This window comes from Sorghum bicolor, chromosome 3, assembly GCF_000003195.3.
Source record: "Sorghum bicolor cultivar BTx623 chromosome 3, Sorghum_bicolor_NCBIv3, whole genome shotgun sequence".
Classification (NCBI taxonomy): Eukaryota; Viridiplantae; Streptophyta; class Magnoliopsida; order Poales; family Poaceae; genus Sorghum; species Sorghum bicolor.
The window spans coordinates 17,106,232-17,122,145 of NC_012872.2; the positions used below are offsets into that span (position 1 = coordinate 17,106,232).

Below are 15,914 nucleotides of genomic sequence, written 5' to 3' on the forward strand. Positions count from 1 at the left end.
TTCTCTCTTGTACATCTGAATACTTGAGGCATACTTTGAGCTAGAGAACATCCCCTCCACTAATATCCTTGTTTGTTTGCTCATCCTAGTGAGATTTAGTGAGATTCCAATGCATTGCATTGAGAGTTGCATCTAGTGTCACTTGATCCTTGAGTTTGCTACAGATTTCTTGTTACTCTTAGAAACACCCTAGATGGCTTCGAGCAGTGGAGGTGTTGAGCTCATGATTGGAGATTGTTTCAAACCTCACAAAGTGATTTATGAGGGGTTCTTGAGCCTTCCCTGTGGGAGATCGCAATTGCCTACTCTAGTGGATTGCTCATGGCTTGGAGGATCCCCATCTTGTGAGTTGATGTGTGACACCCACTGAGGCTTTGGCTATGGATTGCCAATTAGCTCATGATCCATCAAGTGGGTGTATTGCCACAACAAGGACTAGCTTGCTGGGAAGCAAGTGAACCTCGATAAAATCGTGTGTCATCTCTTGCCGAGGATTTTATCTTGTGGATGCAATTATGATTGATTCTTAGTTATATCTCTACTTTTCAACGTCAGTATAAGAATCATCACTTACTCCTTTACTTACTTGCTTAGCTTGCTTAGTTATGTAGGTGTTGTCTTGCTTTGTTGTTGTGGCTTAGTGTTTAGCCTTATACTTGACTTGTGTAGGTGGCTTGCATAGCTTAGTTGTGCTAGTGCTAGATTAGCTTTGCCATTTGTTTTATTAACATACTTGTTTAGTTGAGTTTGTAGAATTTTAAATAGGCAATTCACCCCCTACCTCTAGCCATTTGAACCTTAAACTCAGTTACTACAGAATAGCATACTTTGTTTGTGCTTTACTTAGTAATGTCTCCAGGTGTACACAACTTACCTAAGTTAGAAAGAAAGAACCTTATTAGTCCTCTCTTCGCTCATATTTATCCTTAGCCTTGTTGCTATCCTTAGTTAATCTAAATTGTAGTTAATCTCATATGTTTTCCTGTGGATACGATACTTAGGATACTTGATATCTTTGCATTTGCAGATCGTTTTCTACATGCTCACAGGTGTCAACATTCATGCTACGCCACCACATTGGACAGGCCACCACCGCCATGTTGCACCTTGCCAAGTGGGCCGCCACTATGTCATGCCTCTAGTCAGGAGGGCAAACGTCATTGTGAAGACGCGAAGAAACAGTGAGAGAGAACAGAAAAAATAAGGATAGATTTATTTTAGCATTGACATATAGAGGACATGTATAAAGGGGTAAAGTTTTCTTGATCTCTTTTTGAGGGGGGCTCTCAGGAGTTGTGGCATGTTTTTCTTCTCTTATTTCATATGGAACACAATGAGTTAAAATGAAAAAGGAATTGAAGAATATTCGACAGTTTGCTCAAAAAGAGGATGAAATCCATCCTACTAAAAAAGAAATAATCCAAAATAGAAATGACTTTTAAAAATTAAATTCTTTATTTTTATTTTATTCCACAATTATCCTAAAAATCCTATTCTATTTTTCAATTCTACTAAAACAAATATTCCCCATATACTCCAATTCTTCCATTACTAGATTTGAAGGAAAATAAAAAATATACCATAGAACTCTTAAATCATGTAGATTTTATAGTAATCTAAGGTGATCTTATCTAAATATAAATAAACATGAATTAAGTAAGCAAGCCTTTTGCTCATGGCCTACCTTTGCCTCTTTGCCTCTCTCAAAGTAGGCACACTTGCTAGCCGCCTCGCCGGTAACGCCACAACTAGCCCTCGCCCTCGCTTTCACTCTCATCCTTAACTCGGAGCCTAGTGTTGCTATTTGCAAGCTACCTAACATGCTTCATGTTATTCCCCTCTTGTTCATGGAAATCGACATCTTCCCAGCTACCCTGGCCGAGAAACAAAGGTAGTAATCCTCTCCATCCTCCCTTGCTCTCCTCGACCTCTGACGCACCCTTGAAAGCCCTAGTTTGGTTTTGATAATTCATGAAACCTAGGGACTAATCATTTGCTGAGTGCGTAGACATGAAATGATAAGTCCCATGCTAAGTGTTGGAGCCTATAGGATCATAGTGATAGTGGTAATGACCACAAGGTTATCAAGTGCTCAACTTAGAAAGAAGGAAGAGAAAAACAAAACCCTATAGAGATCAAGGCAAAGGTATTGCTTAGGGTTTTGGTTTTTGTGATCGAGACACCATAGAGGGTGTGATCATATTTAGGATAGATAGTCGTACTATAAAGAGGAGAGTTTTTTAGCTAAGCAGTCTATCGAGTGACACAAGGTGACATTGTTATTGTGCATGTATTTAGAATCTAGTGAGCTAACTTAACTCCTTTGAAGAAAATAATTACGAAAATGCTAACACACATGCATACGATGATATATACATGGTGGTGCTGGCACATTTGCAAAGAAGGTGAAGTTTGAGGGATAGAGAGGGGTTTGGGATCCTCTCTCCCTCTACCGAGCTTACGAGGCGAGATTCAATGTTTTTGCAAAAATGAAATGCGTATTTTCCACTGCGCTAGAGGTGGATTTGAAAAGGTGGTGAAGTCACGGGAGTGTTTCAACAGATGCTGGCGTCGGGCACACCAAACACTAAGGCAGCGTCCGGTCAATGTTAGTGGCACGGTGCTCGCACTCTATTTCACTAGGGTTGAGCACCGAACGCTGGCGCGACCTGATTGGCACGTTAGGTCACCTTATGGAGTTGAGCAGACACAGACGACCAGATGCTGGATGAACAATATTCATTGTACGGTCGTAATGACATGGCTTTGCGTGTGTGGCACTAAGGGAGGATCAGGCGTTGGGCTATGTCTAGTCACCAGGCATCGGACGTGTTCGGTCATGGTTTTCACATTTTGGAACCTCTCTGAATAGCGATCGGTTGTTGGGTGCTGAGTTCGGTCGGTGCATCCGATGTGAACTTGACCATTGGGATCTGACGAAGGACATTGAATGCAGAGGGACACGTGGTTGTATTCTAAGCACCAGACGCTGGGGTAGCGTCCGATTAGTATGACCAGAGCATCTAGTGGCCCGAGTTTTATGAGAATAGAGAGTCAACGACTCTTTCTATCGGGACTTATAAATAGTGTTTGGCTGGCTTGGGGCTCACTCTCTTGACACTTTGATATATTTAACATCCTTGTGAGCCTAAACAAACACATCCCACTAATCTTCATCATTGATTCATCTTCATAGTGAGATTGAGAGTGATTTCAAGTGTATTTACAGGAGTGATTGCATATAGTGGCACTTTGGGATTGTTGTGGCTGTAGAGTTCTTGTTACTCTTGGTGGTTGCCGTCACCTAGACGACTTGGAGCAGCGGAGGAGTATTGGCACCAGTTGGTGATTATTTGTGGTCATCTCCCGATGATTGTGAGGGGTTCTTGTGCCTTTTCCGGCAAAGCGCCAAAGGTAACTCTAATGCATTGCTCGTGTCATTGAGCTACCTCACTTGTGGATAGGTTCTTGTAGTGTCCTACGTGAGGATGAGGTTCATACTACACCTCTTAGCCGTCGAACCACCAAATATTGGTCGACACAATGAGGACTAGTGTGTCGGCAAGCATGTGAACCTCGGGAGAAAAATCGTGTGTCTCAATTATGATTGATTGGCATTCTTCTAGTGTTTGATGTTTCATATCTTGGTGATTGGTTCATTCCCTATGCGATGGTATAAAGATCACATCCTCTCTATTTATATTTTCACAAAATTGTGTAATTAGCTTTAGTTGCTAGCTTTACTTTGTGTATCTTAGTTCACTAGTTTATCCTATAGTGACATAGGCACATAGCTTTTGTGTCTAGTGATCTTACTAACTAGGATTATTGAGATAGATGGCTTGCAAACCCTCTATTAGAGTTGGAGCAAAAAGCTTTGCTTTGTTATTTACTAACACTTTGCTCTAGTGAGTTTGTGAAAATTTTATTAGGCAATTCAACCCCCTCTAGCTATATTAGGACCTTTCAACCCTAGACACCAGATAGATGTAGAACCTTAGCAGCCACCACCCCATGACGGTCGTGCCCATCGTTGGCGTTGTCCAAGGGTAGTCGTCGAAGGCTAGGCACTTTTAAACTGTAAAATTAAAAATCAAACCGGGCCAAATCAAACTAAAGTTGGTTTTTTCATTCTCGATCCTGATTCTGGTTCTTGTATCTAAGAAGATTGGTGTTAGAGTGCGGCTTTGGTTCTGGGGTGAAACTAAACCGACCACCAAGCAAACCAATCTAGCATCCAACACTGCTAGCCCACTATGCATGTTCACATGTTCCGCTCGCGAAACCAAATATGCGAGTCAACTCCACGTTCCACGCACGCATGCACACGAATCATCCACTTTCCCCTTGGCCTTATCCACTCGGTCCCTTCCTCCTCTTCCTCAAAGTCGGAAGGCATGTGAATCCTTCATGTAGGCGTGGCGTTCGTTGGCGATGGGGCTCCCAACACGAGAGAGAGGCGTCCGTGCGGGCTGGTGTGGGGTGGCGCGTCGGCAACATGAGTGGGGCCACAGGAAGCTGGGCTGCTTGGTGGCGACGGGTCTTCGGCGATGGCAGCAACGGTGGAGGGGCGCTGGCTAGCGATGGATCTGCTAGCTAGATTGCTCGTCACCTTTTTCCTCTATTCTATCTTCGGCCTTGTTTAGATTTAATTTTTTTAAGTTAACTATGGAAGCATTTTTGTTTATATTTAATAACTATTGTCCAATCATAGATTAATTAGGTTTAAAAAATTTATTATGTAAATTACATATAAATTATTTAATTAATTATTTTTTATCTATATTTAATACTTTATATATATACCATAAAATTTAATGTGATAAAGAATCTTAGACAAAGTCTCATCAACCGAAAAGCGAACAGAATAAAGGCAACACTCACCCCGAAGTTTAGGGGGTGTTTGGAACTGCTCCACAAACTCTGCTCTACAAACTTACTGGAGTTTGTGGAGTACTTCTTTAGGTGCTCTCACAACACTATCTTTTTTTCTCGAACTAAGTGTATAGAGCTGAAACCGTTTGGCAAAAAAAACATAGAACGGAGCTGAAAAACGTGGAGCAGGCCGTTGGAAACTGAAGAATCTGACCGAAGTTTCGATTAAAAACCGATTGCCCTAGCCCCACCCGACGCTCGCCAGCCGCCTCGCAGGTAACGCCCTCGCCCTCAACTGAGAGCCCAGTGCTCCTATTTTGCGAGCCGACTGACGCGCTTCGTGCTATACTGCTATTCCTCTCTTGTTCGGCTACCCCGGCCGGGAAGGGAAGGCAGCCGTCCTCTCCGCACCTCCCCTGCTCTCCTCGACCTCCGACGCACCCCAGACACCGCAGAGATGCAGAACCCTAGCGGCCACCACCCCGCGACGGCCGCCCCGTCGTCGGCGCCGTCCAAGGGCAAGTCGTCGGCGCCGAACCCTAGCGGCCACCACGCCGCGACGCCGGCGCCGTCGGGGACGCCGTCGAAGGGCAAATCAGCGGCGGCGCAGGCCGCGGCTTCGGGCCAGGGCTCCTCTTCCCACCACCACACTGCCGGCGGTGGCGGTGGTGGCGGCGGCGCCGACGCGTCCGCCACCACCCTCAAGCGCAAGCGCGGCGTCTTCCAGAAAGACCGTACGGGACGTTTACTCCCCTACTTTGCTAATTTTTAGCCTTTATTCTGTCATTAGCCATTCAATTAATTTGCTGCTCATCCTCAATTTTATGTGTTGTGTAATTTTTGTTGATGTTCTTGCAGTGCAGCACATGATGTATGGCTTTGGGGATGATCCAAATGTGAGTTTACTGAACAATTTCCTGTTTAGCTCCATACGCCGCGAGCAATAAGCCAATCTATGTAGTTCAGAGCAGTAATTTACATTGCAAGTGATGAAAGGCAGTATGCGGTAGTGATGATAATATGCATTGAACCTTCAATTTGCAATGCTTACGTATGATTATTCAAATAACATCCATGTAAAGAAAGAGGCACATGGTTTTCCTTTCAAACAGAAATTGGATTCTTCTTCGCTCATATGTTGTGTTCTTGATTTTGCAGCCACTTCCAGAAACCGTTGCACTTGTGGAGGACATTGTTGTCGAATATGTCACTGACCTGGTATGCTTATTTTGCGTTTCTATGATTCTACCTTCTGTGCTATGTCTGCTCAGATGCTACGTGTACTGATTGTAAGGCTATGTGAATGGAAAGAAAAAAAAAAGGATTGACCCTTAATGATTCTGAATGTTAAATGTTATTCCTATTTCAACATTCAACAATTATTTATCTTCTTGAACTCAGTGTTCTGGTGTTCTTGAAAGACAAATTTTGAACCATTGTGTTTACCTCAACTGATAGCTTTGCCCATGTCATTATGGGCTATGTTTTTTTTTGGGTGCTGTTCATATGCAGTGTGCCCATTTTTTACAATATCTAAAGCTTATGCTAGTTTCCTAATGTAAATTAACTTTGTAGGTTCTCAGTGTGTCGCTGGGTACCAAGTTTCGACTAATCTATGTTGTGCCCACTGTGCACGTTTATCTCAGAAATTATATCTTTCAACATTAAACTTTGGTAGTTGCTGTTGCTGCGCATTGTGCTTAAGATTGGAATTTATACTACACATGAATTTGTTCACATCAAGCAGTTGAATCAGGGCTTTGTTGAATGTTTCGGAACCTTGTTTCACCAACTTCTATTAAAGTTTATTTGTTTCAAATGAGGCCCTGATTTGTCCATTTGATTACTTGCATTATGTCACATGGAGCCCTGATTTGTCTATTTGATTTTTTTGCAATATGCATTATGTTTATTCATGCATGATTTGGGCGTATGGAAATTATAGGCACTTTAGTTAACACCTGAGCTGTTCCCCCCATTTACCGTCCATACACCCCCACTTACTTTTGACTATTGAGCAAATTCATGTGCTTCAAATTATGTGTTGGAAATAACTATTATGTAGTAGCTGACCACTGTGCGAGTGTTCCTGTGAGTCACTAGATGGATAAAATCACAGACATATCTGGCATATAGTTTATACTGTTATTTGCACCTTCATCATTCAGTGGATTCATAATGCCCCTTCCTCAGGTGCACAAGGCGCAGAATGTTGCCTCAAAGAGAGGGAAGCTACTGACGGAGGATTTTCTTTATCTTATACGCAAGGTACACTCAGTCTGACCCCACATTTGATTGCCTTGCTTATTTGCAGTGCAGCTCACACTTTAGTCTGTTTTTTTAGGATTTACGAAAACTGCACCGTGCTACTGAGCTACTGTCCATGAATGAAGAGCTCAAGCAAGCAAGGAAAGCTTTTGACGTGGATGAAGAGACGCTGGCTACGACTAACATATGATGTCTTCGTAGTTGTACAATCTGCATGTTAGAGTAACTAGTACAGATGCACTGCATGTGTCGGACAACTGTTGGCATCGACTTGTAACTTTTCTGGTACAAATTTTAGTTACTTTCCTGACAGTTACTGCTATGGTTGTATGCCCTACTCAGTGAAGATGAAAGGTTTGCTGTTTCAACACATCTTAATGTATAAATGCAGACTTTTTGTTTGTGTTGAACCAGACAACTCATGAACATTGCTGGCGGGGGAGATAGTTGAAAAGTAAAATTGCCAGACAATTTACAGATATATTGATGCATCCATTTTCTACGTCTGTCTACCTGTGGATCTGAGCAACAACACTTGAAAAACAAAACATTCATGCTGCTATTGGCATGTTTACCTATGCTCTTGGCAACTAGCCCAAGAGCTGAGCTTGATGGTGGTCAAATAAAAATGTTCATCAGCTTGGCCTTTTGATCATCAGTTAGGTCTTTAGGGAAGACTACCTCGAAAATGACGTACAGGTCTCCCTTCTCGTTGCTATGGTACAGTGGCATGCCCTCTCCTTCAGACTTCCTAACTTCTTTTGGTTTCGTGATCACCTGAATTTTTTGTCAATGAGTAAAGTTCATTGTTTGCAAATTAGCATTTTCACACAAGATAATTTCTTGCAGGGTACAAAACTCATTAAAATCACTGCAAGTTACCTTGGTCCCGATTTCCACGGCATGGTTGTCAAGGTGCTTTATGTTCTTCTCAAATCCAACAAGAGCTTCTGACTGCAATGAGAGATGAAAGCTCAGTGGTTGACAACAGATCTAATGTAAGAGTAAGCGCGTGAGAAATGGAAGAGACAGTGATAATTGGCAAAGTTGCTCTAAGCTGCCTAAACTAACGGATGCCTAACTCTGGTCTGGTGGAATGACTGAGGCTCGTGGTTCGTACTTAGTAAGCCTTCAGGCTTCAGCAACACTAAAGAATCAGCAATAAAAAAAAGGACACTATTCTTTAGCTGAATTTCCTACTTCAGAATGTACTCAAGAACCCTTCTGATTTGTAGCTAAAATAATGCATTGGCTTAACATCGAGCACAACCTTCATCTAAGAACGAGCGCAAAAAACTGATTTGGTTCAGACCTTCTTCGACCAAAAAGATCCTTAGAGGTAGATCTGTATAATTAGTAATTTCTGCCTAGGTAGCAATGTTAACGAGGAAACAAGATTGAGTGAAGAGTACCAGTGAGATTTCCACTGTTGTATGTAGGTCGTTGCCTTCTCTTCTGAAGCGCTCATGCCGTGCTGTCCGAATGTTAAACTGCTCAACAAGTAAATTTGTCATAAATAAATGGTGCCAAGCTTATCATTCCTTACCGTAGTATTTATGTATAAAAAGATAGCAACCTTCAAATCACCAGACTCTCCATCAATCTTAGGTTCACCATCCTCGTAAAATAAAATTTCCTGAAAGTAGAAGATACATCCATAATGAGAAATCAAGAAAATTCTCTCTTCTCAATATAATAAAGACATGGAGCTCTCCTACCGGTTCAAGGGGGAAAAAGATATCAAAAAAAAAAATGCCTGACATTCATATTCAACATGCCCTATAGAATGAGCTTCAGCAATTCTTGTAATCATGTCCATGGCATATGATATTCAAATTCTAGCTCAGACTGAAGTTCCAACAGAACTCTAGAGTTTCGATGTTCTTAAAATTCTGAAGAAGTTGCTATAATTCAGTCACTGCAGGTGGCGCACCGAAATCAGTTTCCTGGCTGTACAGTGCTAGACTGCTAGTTAGTCTGGCTCTCAGAAAAGGGGCCCTATGCAGTCTATGCATAACATTCTATTGTTTATGGCAAGAAAAGAAGAAAAAGAATGTTGCCGTGTAAAGAAGCGGAAACCAGGGTGTTCAGACATGTTACAAAAGTTTGCAGCACGTCAGCCAGATAGATCACTGGAAGAAACAAGTAACACCGTTGCTTTCTACCTGTCCATCTTGCATCCCCTTTTCAATATCAACATTAATGAAATCGCCTTCTCTTACGTACTTCACATTTGGGCATGTATCACAAACCTGGAAAAGAAAAATGTATCCTCATGTCACCGCAGAGTTTAGAAAGCCAGGTATAGTAACTGGATCATATATGACCATCTTTCAAAATGAAAACTTGAAGATAATGTTCTTCATCATGAAAACCATGACAAGATGAAACAAGAAACATATGGACACCTGTTCCATTATATTAATATAGAACTATTACCACATTAGAAATTACCTGCTCACTCATTTGATAAAAAACACCAGGAGCAATTTCTCGTTGACGAATTTCATTCCTACATTTGCATCGCCTGTTGCCAGGAGCTGGTTTTATAACATTTTTCTCCCTCCAAATCTATCGTGCACCAATCAAATACCAGTCAAAGCAAATAACTATAAGCGGCCATAAGCGCAAACCATTTCAACTGAAATCTCAAGCTACTTGAAGAACGCATTAAAAAATGTTATCACGACACTTTAATGTTGCAAGCCGTTGTTACCTTTAAGGAACCACCCATATACAAGTCTTCTAGCGAAGCATCCAGTTCAACAATGACATCATCACCCTTTAAAGTTCGTTCTTCCTCCTCTTCCATACTTCCACCACCGAAAAAACTGTTTTTTTAGAGCAAAACAAGAAGATTGTTACTGATGGGAGATATCTATAAGATTTGGGTCCAGGAACACAGTGAAACAATTTTGTTCAGCACTGAGTTGCATTGAAGTAAAGATGAAACAAAATATAGTAATAACAAGGGAAATCTGCCCAATGGCATGTTAATCAGTGAACCATTCACAATTAATGAATTCTTTGTAGTGAATAATTACACTTGTGTATATGACAGGAATGCACAATTGTACATCTGCAACTTTGTTCATTGTTATTGTTAGCACAACACCTAGAAAGGACAGTACAGCTAGACATGAACGACCAATTTATAACATACTCCCTCCATACCTGAATTAGTTGACGTTTAGGACATGATTGTGTTTAACAAGGAGTGATTAATTATGGAGTATTTTCCTCCTTTGCCCCTATTAAATGAAACTGCAGGTGTCACCTTTACAGCAATGTTGCATAGCTCAAGTGGCTGGTTCTCTGTGTTCAATGCTGGAGGTCTGATGGTTGTAAAGTCAGAAGGTGGACGGACGGGGGCATTCGCGTCCAAACCAATGCTGCGAGTGCACAGCGTCATCTTTTGCGGAACCTCCCAGGAGACCAGAACGACAAGTAATCAACAGTCTAGAATGTGTAGCAAGCAACATAGACTCGACAAGCATATTTTTAAGATCTTTCAAATAAAATCCAGATAATTTTTTCCTATTCCATACTGATTAACTTCATATACAGCACTGCGCATCACGTTTGAAGCAGTGGCATCCATCAGCTAAAGAATGAATTGGAGATGCACACGGTTCTACGTACTAAAATGGTACATCTCAATATACTAAATCCTAAGTTCACACTCACACAACATAAGTTGGTCAGGACCATCAAGCCTGTCGTCCTAATAAGACGTCCTCAGTTTTCAAATATCTATGGATCCAACCAAAACAATTGTGATTTACTTCATTTTTGTATGGCCAACCACATGCCCTTTAACCTTGCCACAACACACACAGATAATGTCTTAGTTAAGATAAGACCAAAATTTTCATTTCTTCTGCAAAGAAGTTGGGTCTCATTGAAGTAAAGGAACCTTGTATTAATAAATTATGAAATATGGTTCGCATCATGTTTTAGTTCTATGTTGTGTCAATAATGTATGCTTCGTAGAGAGAGCTTGTGTTCACTCTCTATATTTAGTTGTCAAAATAAGCTGATGTAAAAAAAATATAACATGCAATTTTCCACTTACTTGCTAAACACGTGTTCGATGTTCATAGCATGACCATCACCATCACTATGCCTGCCATGGGATTGCTCCAAACCCTCCTCACCGTACCAGTCATAGACTTTCCTCTTCTCCTGATTCGTCAAGACCTCGTAGGCTGCAAGATAAAACCTCTAGTCACTACCGTCAGGGATGTTTCGTTCTCTGGTAGATGAGCACTAAGTCACTAACAAATATTCTCCAAATTACTAGTACATACTACATACCATTGTTGATCTCGGTAAACTGCCTGTCGGCTTCCTCATTGTTGGGGTTCTTGTCAGGGTGGTATTTTAGCGCAAGCTTGCGGTAGGCCCGCTTGATTTTATCCTCCGATGCACCCTTTGACACTTGCAGTATTTCATAGTAGCTCTTTCTACTCCATTGGTTGCATACAAAAATGGATTATCATCAGAATGATCAGTACCAACCCATCAATGCTTATAGATAATATTGTGAAACATCATTACGGAGGAGTGGAAAATTAATCAGAATTTGAGCAATCAGGAGTCCAGGAACTGGAAAAATACTAGCTAGCAGTTAAAAACCTTAAAAAAATTACAGGAGAAGATATAAGAAATGCAGAAACTCTGAGCACCCAGCCGTGGAAGAAAGTGATTTTGAGCAGTACATCATGAAAGTCCTTCGTCATCGATCTGAAACCCTTGATCAAGATGCGATTTTGGCCAACAGATACGCGTGCAGACAGCAGAGCGAATTCCAAGAACACGAAAAGAACGAAGAACCCCCCCCCGATAAAGAGTCGGAATTTGGAAACCAGTTGTGACGGATCCAGGGCGCGCCGTACCCAGCAAGCGCGGACACCGTTTGGTGCAGGAGGAGGACAGCGACGAGCAGCGGCGCCCTCCTCGCCGCCATTGCCGCCGCCACCACGCACGCCTCTCCTCGGTTGGCAGTTTGGCACTGCGAGGCCAGAGCCAGACAAGGTGAGAGCGTTGCTGATGCTGTAGCAAGCAAGCGAGCGAGCGCCCGTCGTTGCTCCTTCGGCCTTCGCCTTCCTCCCGAGTCCTGATCGATTCCGCCGCCCCGCGGTTCGAGAGCTTCAGTGACGTCCCGCGTGCGTGGCAATGGCTGGGTCCCGGGACAACGGGCTCGCACTTTTGGCCGGGCTCCTAGAGCCTTTTTGGTCTTTGCGGCTGCAACTCCGGCTACTGCACGGGTCCGTCGTGGACTCGTGGCGTCAAGCGTCATGGGAGGACAAGATTTTTTTTATTGTCCCTTCGTAAATAAAAATAATTCTTATTTTCTAAGAAATCATATTTTTAAATTTAATCAAATCTATAAACAGTACACATTTATAATACCAATTAAGTATTATTAATTTAATCATGAAATACTCATAATATTTTTCTATATAAACTTGGTTAAGAATAAAGAAGTTTCACTTGATCTAAATCTAGAATTTTTTTTTTTTGACAAAGGTAGTATCTTGTCAAAAAAAACAAGGCCATTATAAGACCCTAAATTCATCACGCATTAATCATTATGTTGTCTGATTGGCAATATTAGTTTTTTTAATCAATTGGCAATATTAGTTTTGCAAATTTATTTATATTTAATATTAAATATCTATACCTATCTATAAAGAGCCAAAATTTCAGTCTGTCCTCTAAATTTTTTTTGCCCGCCCGCTCTTGCGTCATTGCCCCCGCTTCCAATCCAGAGTTCCTTGCGGGCACTTATCTTTCTGACCGCCCCTGGCCGTTTGCGATAAATTCTTCTCACCAAGCTTCGAATTAAAGTTGGCTTTCTCCAACAGCTGGCTTGGAAAAGAATCATAGGAAGAGAAGCTTAGTCAGATCTCACCCGCCACCACCTTCCTACCTTCTCCACGCGGCCGCCTCGCTGCCCTCGCCACACCACTGGCACATTGGTCGCCACCGAGAGTCGTAGAGCACCGCGGAGGAAAGACGCGGTCATGGGGACGACTGTGGTGGTTGGCGCCGCGGCTGCCGCGTCGGTGGGGGTGGCGGTGGTGTCGCTGTCGCGCAGGAGACGTCGGCGGTAGGAAGCGGAGGACGAGAGGAAGAGGAAGGCGGCCCCGGCTATCGAGGAGGTGGAGCAGCGGTTCTCGACCGCGGACGCCATGGTGGAGGAGATGGAGCGCAGCCTCTGCGCCGAGCCTCACGCGCCGCTCAAGATGCTCATCAGCTATGTCGATAATCTCCCAACCGGGTAAGGGATAGATCCTCCGCTTGGGTCAGGTCGCGCTCGCTTGCTGAGGGCTCCGCGAGGCCACCGGTGCAGAGGCAACCGTTTTGGGAGGCACGGGGATTTGGATCAGTTGTGGCGTGGTCGGATCAGGCTGCTGGGTGTTTCGCGGATCCGACGCACGGTGGTGATTGCTTGCCATCGGTTTCAGGCCTTGCCGTGCGTCGTGCCATGCCTCGAATTTTCGCGCGTCGCGTGGGCTACCTGATGAGCGTGAACGTTCCGGAACGACAATGTAGTGAAAAATTAAGTGCATATATTAAAAATAATAATTATTAGTAGTAGTATGGTTATTATTACTAGTACTAATATACTATTGTTTAGAAGACTTTTTTTTATGCTCATTCGCCCCAAATGAAATTAACTTTTATAATTATCTTAGGTCAAACTATTTTAGATTTGACCATATTTATAGAAATGAAGATAAATATTTGAGTTGTAAAGGCGAGGTATGGAAGAAGACGAAGTGATCATTTGAGTTGATTAATACTATTTATCTATATATAGTATTGTTTTTTCTCCCATTGCAACGCACGGACATCTTTACTAGTTAAATATTAAAGAGCCAAAATTTTTGTCTTTTTCCAGCTGGCCCATTTGACCCACTTTGTCCGGTCACTTGCTCGCGTCGGCCCACTCGCTCGGTCCAACTTCACGTTGCTCTGATTAAAAATCATTTGTCTCCCCACGTTGTCGCCTCATCGTTTCCTTGTGTCGCGTTGTTGCCCCGCATGTCGCGCCGCTGCTCCTCCCATCTGCATAACGCCGTTGTTCTTCAAGGCGGCAACGAAGAACGCTCTCTGGCAAGGCGAGCACCGTGGGTGAAAAATAGTAGATCACTAAAGCATCGGAAGGCAAAATAAACTCCATTAAGTATTCATTACATATCCATGAACATTACATGTCAGGTATATTTATGGAGGTCTCGACCTTCGTTAAGGCCTTGTTTGCATGTTGTCAGATTCACCTCAATCCACATGTGTTGGAGTGGATTGGGGTGGAATTTAGTTCAAGTTCCACTCCAATCCACCCCAACACATATGGATTGATGCGAATCCGATTACATCCAAACAAGACCTAATCCTAGTACAGTGTCTAAAGTACCCTTGAATTCATTGTATACAATACCCTTTGTGTTTAAGGGTAATTTGGTCATTACATATTTAATATAGCATTTTGTAAGCAATCACCGAAAAAAAGATCGTTGGAGACGAGTCTTCGTAGCTTAGAGGCGAATTGATCGGCATCTGCTTATTTTTGACTTTGCTTGACAGCGAAACAAACTGGTCAATGTTCTTTGATCTTTGTCTTCGCCTTCCCACACAGTTGCCTTCGAATCCTTGGTCTCTCTTGTATCATGAAGTCTCTTTTTATCTTGTAGTATGAAGACATCCCTGATAGGCAAAAAATTACTCGGGAATTCATTAGTTTGAGAATTAATGTCTAAGCTATCAGGACTGTGTTTGTCTAAAATCAAATTCCTAACAGAATCCTTAAAAAGAAGTCACAGAACTTAATATCTAATAACTCTACCAACACATGGATAGTATAAAAATTAAAGTTGTGATATCATTAGGAGTAATTTTTTGTGCATTATGATAAAGAAAAAAATTAATCATGATTGTATTCTTTATTAATCTTGTACATTAACATTTGATATTTTTTCTTGTTGTAAGGTACGAACATATTTGCTAGTTTAAAGAATAACAACTCCTAATTCCCCAAGCTTATACACCAAGAGGTGGATGTCTGTTAACTCGTGTGCATGAACTTTTTGACCCTCACACTGGAACTTGGGATGAAGAGCTGGTCCGAGCTACGTTCTGGCACGAGGATGTCGAAGGTCATTTTGAGCATTTCTATGATTCTATTTCTATCTATTAGGGTATGGAGGACACGATTGCTTGACATTATACTAAAAATGGTATTTTTTCAGTGAAATCAGCTTATAAAGTTCAAATTGAGGATAGAACAAGGAGTAATGCAGCTAGAAGTGGCGGTTCTTCCTTCTAGCAATAGTGGTGACTAGTTGTGGAAGAAACTGTGGAAAGCTGAGTGTCCAAAGAAGACGATATACTTCATGTGGAGAGTGAGGGGGTGTTTAGTTTTCCATAAAATACAAAATGCAAAATGCCAACTACTTTGGAATGATGGAATGCAAAATGCCAAAGTTATTTTTAGTTCGATCCAAAATGCAAAATGTATTGCCCTCATGGGGCCTCTTGAGACTCTTTTGTGCTTTTTTGGCCTCTTGAGACCAAAATCCAAAATGAAGAATAACCACTTTTTGCCAAAAAAAATACATGATATTTACTTCCATTATGCAAAATAATGATCCAAAACCTATTTTTTTAATAGAAGGGGAACTAAACACCCCTTCATAATAGCCTTGTGTTGCATGTTAACATGAAAAGAAGGAACATTTTAGGGGGTGTTTAGTTCCCCTTTC

At 42.1% G+C, this 15,914-nt stretch overlaps 2 protein-coding genes across 2 annotated transcripts; one reads left to right on the forward strand and one right to left on the reverse strand.

Moving 5' to 3' along the window:
• On the forward strand, positions 5,138-7,624 carry LOC8086326 (transcription initiation factor TFIID subunit 13). The gene is made up of 5 exons (XM_002455546.2): positions 5,138-5,609; positions 5,734-5,771; positions 6,034-6,093; positions 7,069-7,143; positions 7,220-7,624. The coding sequence occupies exons 1-5, from the start codon at positions 5,333-5,335 to the stop codon at positions 7,331-7,333; spliced, it is 564 nt and encodes a 187-aa protein (XP_002455591.1). The 5' UTR covers positions 5,138-5,332; the 3' UTR covers positions 7,334-7,624.
• Positions 7,741-12,344, reverse strand: LOC8086327 (dnaJ protein ERDJ3B). The gene is made up of 10 exons (XM_021455218.1): positions 12,042-12,344; positions 11,461-11,609; positions 11,219-11,351; positions 9,860-9,974; positions 9,598-9,714; positions 9,309-9,395; positions 8,720-8,779; positions 8,556-8,633; positions 8,026-8,097; positions 7,741-7,920 (listed from the first exon to the last, which is right to left on the reverse strand). The coding sequence occupies exons 1-10, from the start codon at positions 12,110-12,112 to the stop codon at positions 7,762-7,764; spliced, it is 1,041 nt and encodes a 346-aa protein (XP_021310893.1). The 5' UTR covers positions 12,113-12,344; the 3' UTR covers positions 7,741-7,761.